Source organism: Pseudorasbora parva, chromosome 21 (genome assembly GCF_024679245.1).
Source record: "Pseudorasbora parva isolate DD20220531a chromosome 21, ASM2467924v1, whole genome shotgun sequence".
In the NCBI taxonomy this organism is placed as follows: Eukaryota; Metazoa; Chordata; class Actinopteri; order Cypriniformes; family Gobionidae; genus Pseudorasbora; species Pseudorasbora parva.
In genome coordinates this window covers 5,116,222-5,128,382 of record NC_090192.1, presented here as the reverse complement: position 1 = coordinate 5,128,382, position 12,161 = coordinate 5,116,222, and the positions used below count along the sequence as shown (strand labels likewise).

At 37.9% G+C, this 12,161-nt stretch overlaps 1 protein-coding gene across 1 annotated transcript; it reads left to right on the top strand.

Moving 5' to 3' along the window:
- Positions 1 to 637: 637 nt before the first annotated feature.
- ppp4cb (protein phosphatase 4, catalytic subunit b) lies at positions 638 to 11,882 on the top strand. The gene is made up of 9 exons (XM_067429215.1): positions 638 to 796; positions 3,937 to 4,210; positions 4,305 to 4,356; positions 4,819 to 4,869; positions 7,854 to 7,955; positions 8,056 to 8,229; positions 8,360 to 8,486; positions 8,570 to 8,759; positions 11,016 to 11,882. The coding sequence occupies exons 2-9, from the start codon at positions 4,113 to 4,115 to the stop codon at positions 11,143 to 11,145; spliced, it is 924 nt and encodes a 307-aa protein (XP_067285316.1). The 5' UTR covers positions 638 to 796; positions 3,937 to 4,112; the 3' UTR covers positions 11,146 to 11,882.
- Positions 11,883 to 12,161: the final 279 nt, after the last annotated feature.

Sequence of the window (12,161 nt, the reverse complement as noted above, 5' to 3'; positions counted from 1 at the left end):
ATGACAAAGGGGCAAAATGTACAATATAACTAATTATAGTATAGTATTAGAATAAGGTGGTAAGTAATTAATAAAAACAATTAAAAAAAACATAATAATATTAAATAGACAATAATCAAAAAAATTATGTGTACAATTTTATATATATATATATATATATATATATATATATATATATATATATATATATATATATATATATATATATATATATATATATATATATATATATATATGCATGCATGCATGCATGCATGCATAAGTTGTTTTTAAGGGGGTGCTGCTGAGAAATTAATTTTCCGCCACTGGAGGGCAGCAGTAAAACCGATCTCTGTCATATATCGTTTGGCACTAGAGAGCAGCAGAGAGTCGTTGGCTGTCATTCGGCCACTAGAGGGCAGCAGTAAAGCCAATCTGTCATATATCATTCGGACACTAGAGGGCAGCAATAAAGCCGATCTCTGTCATATATCATTCGGCCACTAGAGGGCAGCAGTAAAGCCAATCTGTCATATATCATTTGGCCACTAGAGGGCAACAGTAAAGCCGATCTCTGTCATATATCATTTGGCCACTAGAGGGCAGCAGAGAGTAGTTGGCTGTCATATATGTCGGTACGCCACTAGGAGCAGCAGACGTCACATATGTCTGGCTTTCCAAAAGGGAGGCGCTTGACGCCGGTAGAGGGTGGTGGAAGAAAAAGACCGACGAACCGGGTGGAAGCCCTAAAAAGCGACCTGACGTTATATTCTTTAGATTGCTCTATTTTTTACAGGTCTGTGTGGAGCGATTAAAGGTAGGTGTCCTTCGTATGTTTCTTGAACTATGTTGTGGTTTAAGCGGCAAAGAAGCATAAACTGGCCGTGTATTTGAGCAGATGTCTAGGCAGATGAGCTCATTTTTTTCGGGCCTTTAGCTGCTCAGGCTAGTTAGCTCCGCTAATTCCGGATTGATTCGCCCGTGGCTGGAAATTTAGGTCGAGTTTGGCATTAGGACATAGGTTAAGACTGATAATTATCTGCGGAGTGTTTATCATATTTGTCTAGAGGTTGTTTAATTCATTGGTGAGTTTTCAGGAAAGTTGTGCCAGTCTAATTCGCCGTCACGTTGGGGAAGCGAACCGAGCTAAGTAGTTATTACATGTTATGTTGACCCTTTAATATTTTAAACAACGTAGTGGAATAGAAAGGCTTTTGTTTATTAAAATAATGCTTTGGCTTTTATTTTACCTAGAGCTGTAGTAACGTAACGCTCGGCTAATGTAACGTTAAGTTACACAACAAATTGAACTGTCATCCTATTAAGATTTAACTGTACCAGTTTTAGATTAGTTTTACTTGTTTGACTTTCGATAAAGCCCGTGTATGACTGTGAAATAACTTGTTTAACTTGAGTTGCGCTGCATAGTCAGCAGGTTTCGTCTCATCAACATATTCAGATTAACCTTTTTCAGAAGGCCTGTTCCATTAAAAGGAATAATTTCAAAATATAATAACTATATGCACTTAAACACTGTATACACAATCTGTGTTTTGTTGTTTTACTTTTCATATCGTCATAATGTGACGTAATTTGCGTTGACTATTGTTTTACTCGTGTTTATGTAAGGCAATTAAAACTTCAACACTTAAAGGGATAGTTCACGCCCAAGATGAAAATTATCCCATGATTTACTCACCTTCATGTCATCTTAGGTGTATATGACATTCTTCTTTCAGACGAATACAATCAGAGTTATATAAAAATAAAATGTCCTGGCTCTTCCAAGCTATATCATGGAAAGTCCGTAAAAGTGCAACTATCCATCATAAAAGTAATCCACACAGCTCTGGGGGTTTAATTAAAGTATACTGAAGCGAATCGATGGGTTTGTGTTAGAAAAATGTCCATATTTAAAACTTTACAAACTGTAATCAATAACTTCTAACAAACCGTCCCCCGTTTGTAATTGGTCGAGCAAATAAGTTAGTCCCGCCTCTAACGTACGTGTTTGGTTGAAGCGAATCACAAGAGTTAAAATAACGACCTACTTGATTATTATTTATTAAAAATAGTTTAAATCATTATTTTATTTTGCTCCATTTTTATTTCAATTGTCATTTGCAGTGCTACATGGTATTGTAGTTCTTTCCCTCATTTAAAGGCACAATATGTAAGAATTTTGGATTCAGATATATCTAAAAACCACTGAGAGCAATGTTGTATATTTTGTTGACCTGTGCACTTACATTCTCATAAATAAACTATTTTAACCTGGACACGAACCATATCAATGATATCATACCCGCGTTATTTCTGGTTTTATTTAGTAGAAACCATGGAAACGCAATGCTTTAATATTTGATGTGTTTTATAAGACAGGTGAGCAACTGTTTGGAACATTCATTGACAGAAAACTGATCATTGTTCTCCATCTCAACTTTTTTGTTTTTTTCTGTTCAGAAAACCGAACCGAAGTATTTACATATTGTGATAAAAGTTCATTATTTTCCATAATGTAATGATAAAAGTTAAACTTTCATATATTTTAGATTCATTGCACACCAACTGAGATATTTCAGGTCTTTTATTGTTTTAATTCTGATGATTTTGGCATACAGCTCATGAAAACCCCAAATTCCTATCTCAAAAAATTAGCATATCATGAAAAGGTTCTCTAAACGAGCTATTTACCTAATCATCTGAATCAACTAATTAACTCTAAACACCTGCAAAAGATTCCTGAGGCTTTTAAAAACTCCCAGCCTGGTTCATTACTCAAAACCGCAATTATGGGTAAGACTGCCGACCCGACTGCTGTCCAGAAGGCCATCATTGACACCCTCAAGTGAGAGGGAAAGACACAGAAAGACATTTCTGAACGAATAGGCTGTTCCCAGAGTGCTGTATCAAGGCACCTCAGTGGGAAGGAAAAAGTGTGGCAAAAAACGTTGCACAACGAGAAGAGGTGACCTGACTCTGAGGAAGATTGTGGAGAAGGACCGATTCCAGACCTTGGGGGACCTGCGGAAGCAGTGGACTGAGTCTGGAGTAGAAACATCCAGAGCCACCGTGCACTTCATGCTTCCATCTGCTGAAAAGCTTTATGGAGATGAAGATTTGGTTTTTCAGCACGACCTGGCACCTGCTCACAGTGCCAAAACCACTGGTAAATGGTTTACTGACCATGGTATTACTGTGCTCAATTGGCCTGCCAACTCTCCTGATCTGAACCCCATAGAGAATCTGTGGGATATTGTGAAGAGAAAGTTGAGAAACGCAAGACCTAACACTCTGGATGAGCTTAAGGCCGCTATCGAAGCATCCTGGGCCTCCAGAACACCTCAGCAGTGCCACAGGCTGATCGCCTCCATGCCACGCCGCACTGAAGCAGTCATTTCTGCAAAAGGATTCCCCACCAAGTATTGAGTGCATAACTGAACATTAGTTGAAGGTTGACTTTTTTTGTATTAAAAACACTTTTCTTTTATTGGTCGGATGAAATATGCAAAAAAAAATTTATTGGAATTTTGGGTTTTCATGAGCTGTATGCCAAAATCATCAGAATTAAAACATTAAAGACCTGAAATATTTCAGTTGGTGTGCAAGTTTTGTGCAAAAGTTCAATTTTTATCATTACATTATCACGAACTTTTATCACAATATGCTAATTTTTTGAGAAGGACCTGTTATTTTTTTACCTCAATGTTGTGATCCTCCTCGTAGCTGCCTAGCTGGTTGGTTTGGATCATGGCTTATAGCTTTTAAAATGAAGACTTGATTACTTCTGGAACCAAGGCCATTGAAAACTTTTAGAATGTTTACATTGTCACAGATCTACACGATTTTTTTATTTAGGCAGTTGTATTTTCATCACTGGAATAGGAGAACTATATAGTATGGTTAATGTTGACTTTAATAAAACGTCTTTCCTGTTGTTTTCTTTCCTCCAAACAGGTTGCTTTGTCCAGATTCGTCCCACCACCTCTCCACGTCTCTTCATCTGGTGTGAGTGTGTGTGTTTGCATGTGTCTGTGTTTGGATCGCACAGAGAGACACTGTTAGTGCTACAGTAGCTGTATTCACTGGTTTCGTGAGGGGGAAACAGCTAGACGGTCTCTCAGCGATCCGACATGGGTGACATGAGTGATCTGGACAGACAGATCGACCAGCTGAGGAGGTGTGAGCTCATCAAGGAAAATGAGGTCAAAGCCCTGTGTGCCAAAGCCAGGTGATTACAACCAGTAGAAAACAAATCTGTCGCTTTGAGAAGCATTAATGTGGAGCATATGCTCATACAACATTAATGTATGTGTGTGTTCCAGAGAGATTCTTGTAGAAGAGAGTAATGTACAGAGGGTGGACTCTCCGGTAACAGTAAGTATCCGCAAACGGAGGAACTCGGAGGAGCTTTTGCTAGCACTTTACAGTGAAGGTCCTTTTGTTAACATAAACTAACAATAAAAAGTACTTCTAAGGCATTTATTAATGATAATTTCAACATTTACATATAATGCATATAGTACACTTACATATAATATATACATATTTTGCTAGAGTCACATGACTATAGCTAAAATATTGCTCATTGTTAAAGTTAGTTGATGCATTAACTAATGTTACCTTTCTTCTGCAAAACATAAAAGAAGATATTTTGTTGGTATCCAAACCGTTTTGATGTCTAATGATTTTCATAAAACAAAAACAGATATTTCTCCAAATATCTTCTTTAATGTTCCAAAGGGGGAAAAAAACATCTCTTCAAGATTAAAAATAATAAATGATTCCCTTTGATCGTATACAGTATATGAGGAGTAAATAGCTTTTTCTTCTCTTCAGGTTTGTGGAGACATTCATGGACAGTTTTATGACCTAAAGGAATTGTTTAGGGTAAGTCTAATGTATTTTTCGTGTAAAGTAAATGCAAAAGGATAAAGCAATGCATGGAGGTTTTTTTATATATAATAAAGAAATAGCCTGATAAGCCAGACCCACATCAAGATGTTTGGTCTGGAAACTCACCATTGACAGGGCTCAATCGGAGGGGCGGAATAAACGGTTGTCTTTCAAACTCCCTCTGCACGCATTTGGATAGCGCTACAACCATTCAGAGCAACGAAGGTTAAGCGGTCAAAAGAGAAGGTTAAATCTGATTCGAAAGACCACCGTTCGCCAGCTTCTGTGTTTACCAGTAGCACGCAAGCGCAACTCTGCCATCATTATGTTAAGCCCCGCCCACCAACTCTATACACGATGTGATTGGCCTGACACTGCTCTACAGTCGTTTGAAAGTGATTGCAGTAGCAGTTTTGGCCACAATCTTACATGCACTTCCTTAAAGTAAAACTATAAAACTTCTACTCTTTGTGTATACTTGAAGACAGGTGTTGTTGTTGTGCGTGTTGTAGCGTCGCTATATCATTGATATCGCGAAGTAGTTTTAAACATTTTTTTTTTAAATGTCATGTCAATTTATACCAGTATTATCGTGGACGGTATGATATGGCACACCCCTACCGTGCCGAAGTTTGCGTACAACAGCGCATGCACAGGATAGACAGAAGAGATCAAAGTCACCGCAGTTGTACTGCACATGTCGATCTTGGCCTTCTGTGGTTAAGTGTGCTTTGAAAGTTGTGAGGAAACTAGACGTGTCCAAGTGAGGTAAATAAGGTATACCTGAGCCTTTAGTGTCGCGTTTAGCAGATTAGAGCTGGAGGATTAATATAGTTCAGTGTTTCCCAATTCCAGTCCTCATGCCTCTCTGCTCGGCACATTTTGTACGTTTCTCTTATCTGACCCACCTGATTCAGATCATTAGTTTGTTTAGCTCCATGAACTCGGGTGCGTTCTGATTGACAAAGGTCCCTACAAAGTGTTCACTGTTCTCTACTGTCTGAGCATGCTATATCTGTTAAAGTTCCCTTCACTTAAAAATTGTGTTAAATTCGCAACACCCTGTAACGTCTTCAAACTTTTTTTAAACTCAAGTCACACAATTATTGCTGCGTCTGAAAGCTTAGAAATCCTGCCTTTGGACATATTCCAAGTTAGGAAGGCATTAGGGCACATCTGAATGCAATGTTAGCATCACTTCCTGTCTCCTGAGAGACCTTCATCTGATGGTTCAAAAGAAGACTGCATAGATGTATCCTTCGCTGCCTTTGATATCCCACAATCCTGTGCCTTCCATTCTGTGACAGTTGAGCTAGAAAAATTAATGATAGTGTCTGAAGGCTGCAGTTAGTGGTCAGTTTGTGTGTTAATGCATGTTTGTAATCAACGGTTTCCACGGATGTCATTAAATGTTTGCTTGGTTTTCGCCGCTGCTGTAGATCATTAAACCGTTGAGCTGTCTCAGAAGTCTGTCCGAAATCAGTTTGGTGAGGTAGCTTCATGTGCAATCGCCGCCTAATGACCTTGTAGGCAGCATTTGCACAAGTCAGCTGTTTTTAGACGCAGCCTGTGTTTGTGCAGCTCAAGATACTTTGGCACATAGTGTTTCTTTATAAAGTGACATCACCAACAACTGGCCTGGCAGCTTTTTATTTGGCTGTTTTCACAGATCTGTGTGAATGAGATTGCTTTGACAGCATTGTTGTCTGTATGTGAGACACTTTTTTAGTAGATCATTGTAGTGTAGACACCCTTAATTTCAAATCAGTGCTAGATGTGTTATTTAGCTGCATATTTTGGAAACAAGCGTACTGGTTATTTAACTGGCATATACTGACTAATCTATTAGTATTTGGTTTTGTCCCTTGTATGCTATTTTAAAGTTTTCCAAAGTTTTAGTTTAGTTTTGGTTTTCATGCATCAAAGGTCAAAAAACACTTATATTATGCATTGCACATCACCTCAATGATTCTCAAACAACTGTATGGATGAATCGGTCTCTCTAAATCCCTCCTTTCTGTGAGCCTACTCTGCTCTGATTTGTCCGATGGCCTAGTCTGTTGTGGTTGGTCTACCGCGTACAGAGCTAAACGGCCATTACCATAACTGAACTTCAGCTCCAGAGGCTTCCTAAAGATCAGTGAGTGTACACACTGTAAAGACCGAATATAACGATAACATTGATATTACCGTATCAAGCTGTCCATCAACAAACCCATGTGTGTGTTTCTCGTTTATTGCAGTGCACATGTGGGAACTGTATCAATAACAACACATATGTTGGCCATGCACTAACGTCAATGGGCGATGGAACAGTAAAGTTTATGAAACAAATCTTGCTTAATCCTTTATCTTTACTCAGAGTAGTAAGAACGACAGACAATCTGAATTAACAGACTGCATGAAAGGGAATATCTGAAGAAAACATAATGGGGCACTTTAATAGATTAGTGTTTAAACTGGGGTGGCAACCTCCCCAGTTTCTCTTGAAGCCATTACTGAAGTTAAACTGCAATTCATCGACTGGCCACTAGGGCTCGGCTCTAGAAGGGAGCAGAATCTCATTGAGCTCCATGTCAAAATGCCCAACTTTACAGCAGAAAAAAACATGTTTACAACCTGGGACAAAGTGTGTTTTTTGTCTATACTCCTAATTTTGGCCTTCATGATAACGGTGAGCGGGGTGAACTGTTTTTATAACTCATTCATTTGCATTATATAAAGCCTTAAAGTTCTGCATAATTAAGGGTGTGGCCATTTTGATTGATAGGTGGATAGCCATTTATCCGCAGTCTTTTAGTCATTGCGTCAGCTCCGCCCACCTCCCGCCTCAGTTATACGGCTGTGACACGTGATGGCAATGGCCAACTCGTTTCTACTTTACGCTTCAAACCACTCTTCAGAATTGTATGGGGGACGTCACAGACACCACGTCCATATTTTTTTACAGTCTTGTTTAAACATCTGTTCTCCTTCAGGTGGGAGGCGACGTTCCAGAAACAAACTACCTCTTCATGGGAGATTTTGTGGACAGAGGCTTTTACAGTGTTGAGACCTTTCTGCTACTTCTTGCCCTCAAGGTACGGTCGTTGTGTTATTCATAGGACGTCTGTAATGAGAAGTGATGCATGTCGTTGTTATAAATGGACATAATTAATGGATGGTTATGGCTCCTCACAGGTGCGTTATCCAGACAGAATCACCTTAATTCGGGGAAATCACGAGTCCAGACAGATCACACAGGTGTACGGCTTTTACGATGAGTGTTTAAGAAAATACGGTTCAGTCACGGTATGGCGGTACTGCACGGAGATCTTCGACTACCTATCCCTCTCCGCCATCATCGACGGCAAAGTGAGTCCTGTTTGTTAGTTAGTTAAAGGGATAGTTCACCCAAAACTGAAACTAGCCCTTTAAGAAGTTTCCACGTGTTTCCTCAACACCGGCCTGACCTGGGTTTGTTTTTCATCTTGCGACCCCACAGATCTTCTGTGTACACGGAGGCCTGTCACCCTCGATCCAGACTCTGGACCAGATCAGAACCATCGATAGGAAACAGGAAGTGCCTCATGACGGGCCCATGTGTGATCTTTTGTGGTCTGATCCTGAAGGTAATTCTGATTTCTGGAACACCACAGAGATGTTCTCCATGATCAGCGTCTCATTATATGAACGTATGCCCTGTCTGACCCAGACACCACCGGCTGGGGCGTGAGTCCGCGAGGTGCTGGATATCTGTTCGGCAGTGACGTTGTGGCCCAGTTCAACGCAGCCAACGACATCGACATGATCTGCAGGGCGCACCAGCTTGTCATGGAAGGTTACAAGTGGCACTTCAACGAGACCGTTCTCACTGTGTGGTCTGCTCCGAACTACTGCTACAGGTGGGGATTATTTTTTCATAAAATGAATAGTACAGTCCTCGATCCTGGTAACAATTATTTTTAGTATCCAAGTTATCATTTATTGTTTTTGATATTTCAAAATAGTTTATTTTGATATTTTTACTTTAGTTAACTAAATGAAAAAGATAAGCATTTCCTTGGCAACTGGATGAAATAAAAAAAATATTTACTGGATTCTATTTTAACCTTTATTTAATTATTAATTGATTATCCTAAAAAAGTTATGGTTAATTTGATTACATTTTTAATGTGTTTTTTTTTCTCTGTCTTCGTTATAATTTTTTTTTTTTAATTACATTTATTTATTGACTTATTTACAAGCTGCTATCAATCAATTGCTTATACTGTACTTAATTTCACGTAACTTTTATTATTATTATTATTATTATTTTAAGAATTGTATGGTTTTAGTCTGATTATAATTTTTTGTTAGAATTTATTTATTTATTTTTGTAAATCAAGTTAAACTAAATGAAAATGAGTAATGTTATAGCTGAAATAAAACCAGTTCTATGCTTTATTTCAGTTAATGTGTAGTTTTTCAGGTAAAACAAAACAAAAATAGTTTAACGGACAATAAATACAAACAACGTCAATGATTTAAAATCTAGTCTACATTTGCACCAGTCTGGAAAACTGTTTCCACATGATTTTGTTAGTTATGTCTTTGTATACCAGAGTTATATGCCTGTACATGACAACGAAAACAGTGAGCAACAAAAAAAAACTGATCTTTTTAATGAGTCAGTGACTCTTCTGGGAGTTTGTGGTTTGAATCACTCCCACTCAACTGGGGCCTTGTGTATAAAAATGTCCATAGATTTCATCCTTAAAGTGAAAATGTACAAAAGCCAGATTTTGTGGATTTTTTTATTTATTTTATTTTTTCAGATTTATGAAACTATGCGCCAGAACCTGTGCAAAATGCACTTTATAAAACCCAGTCAGCGGAAGATTATACTTGCATGCATCTCCTCCCCGAAATAACCATATATGGAGCTTATAGCGCTTAGTTTTACGTGAAGCCAATAGGAAAATGACATTCAGACTATGTGCCATTTTGCTTGTTTTAGAATAAATAGGCTAAATCCAAAGTTTTCAGAGAAGAGTTATTCTCAGTCTTTCTACTGGCCAAGTAGTAATTTTATTTCCTTTAAATAAATAAAATATATGCAGTTTTCCCTATAAGTTAAAAGTATATTTTTAATGGAAACTGATAGCCCTAGTGTCATGCAGTGTAAATAATTGTCACTGACTCACTGACAAAATATTTAATTTACCATATTAATCTCACTGTTTCCTATAATTATCCTTCCAATATAATGGTATTTTTCATAATATTGGGAAGACCATGAAACTGGTTATAATTGCGTCTTTTTTTGCGACACATTTTACAGTGTCATTGGACTATCAAACCTTGACCTGCCCTCAAACACGTCAAATGAATATCAAAGAAAAGTCGTAACTGGATAATTTCATGAATTTTCAGTGCTTTATCCATTAAAGGGTTACTTCACCGCTTTTTCATATTAAACTCTTATTCCCTTAACTAAAACGAGTTGTTACATACCTCTCTCGTCTCAGTGCGTGCACTTAATCTCTCTGACGCGCAGTGATGATCTGATAGCATTTAGCTTAGCCCACTAAGCCCAGTTCATTCACTATGGTACCAAACAGAGATCAAGTTAGAAGTACCAAACACCTCCATCTTTTCCCTATTTAAATACAGTTAAACGAATAGTTGAACGATCAAGTAGGGTGACTGTATGGTGTCTGAGAAAGGTATGTATCAACTCGTTTAAGTTAAGGGAATACGTTTAATATGAAAAGGCAGTGAAGTATCCCTTTAATATGAGTGGCATATTTAATCTAAATGTGTATATCAGATGTAAAAGAGTTTAAATCGGTCAGTTATTTTCATTACTTCGCTCACTCCAGTAAAAGAGTGCGTATGCACGGTCTAGAGTGTCCGTACGGTGCATGTATATTTTTTATAAATCCTGATATGTGGCTGGAAAAATCTGTGCCTTTTTTGTGTACATTTATACATCAGGCCCTTGTTCATGTCACTGGGCTGAACCACGTGTCTTTTTTTTTCAGTTATGTCCAATTGGCAATGAACCAAGAACTGTTATTTAAAGATTAATATTCATGTAGAATATTTTTTATATAAGAATAATAGAAACAGAGTTTTGTTGTAAGTGGTATTAAGAAAAAACCTTTCCTTTGTCATAGATGTGGTAATGTGGCGGCAATCTTGGAGCTGGACGAGCACCTGCAGAAAGAATTCATCATATTCGAAGCTGCTCCACAAGAAACGAGAGGCATTCCCTCCAAAAAGCCAGTCGCTGACTACTTCCTGTGAGCTTCCTGTGTCCTTAGGATGCAAGCACTCTCAACAGGAAGTGGTGCCCTGTGTGTACTTGTATTTCTGTTTCTCTTTCCCGGCCCAACTGTCTTAATTGTTTTTTTTTTATTTTTATTTTTACTTTCTCTGTAATATTCCTCTTTTTTTCTACTTTCCATCCACTTTCACATTCTTTCACTTTGCCATCAAGACACACATTGGCATTATACTCTCACCCACTGCTGTGAAATCCCTTGCTCTCAGACTCATTGTATGCTGTAGATGTAGACGTTTATTATGTATGTGAATAGCAGTAGGGGAAGGTGGAAGGTGGCGGTTCACGTGTTCCTCAGAAAGCTGCGTTTGGAAACGGCAGGTTAAAACAGGTTGTTGGACATTTTATATTTTTATTCATTTTCTCTCTGTATATTCTCTTCTCACGCAAGTTGTAAAGGTGTAAGAGAATGAGTATGACATGTTCCCTGCTTTGATTTTTAGTTTTCATTCATCTGTTTTCACCGCAGTTTCACAGCTTTTGAGTTTTGTGAAGGAAACCACTGCATATGCTGAGCTCCCGACTCTGCAGTAATATATATATATATATGGACATTAACGACACTGGAAAACATGAACACGACACACAAACCAAACTGGATTTAGAAAATGTGCTTTTTCCCTCTTGACTGTTCTCTCTATAGGACTTATTGTTGATTTTTATTTTTAATTTGTGAAAATAAAATGTACTTTTGTATGAATTTAAGATGTGATTTTTATTATTATTTTATGGTTTTCTTCATCAATTTGCCAGATGTGCCTGATCAACTCGTCTCCTTATTTAAATCACTTATCAGATATTGGAGTTTGTGATCAGAGTAATACTTTTAATCACAATGGATGCATGAAATTGATTAAAAGTGACAGAAAAGACACTTATAATGTTATAAAGATGTCTATTTTCAATGAATGCTGTTTATTTGAACTTTAGTTGCGCCATGACAGCACGTGACGTTCTACCTGGAGCTATTCACGGACTC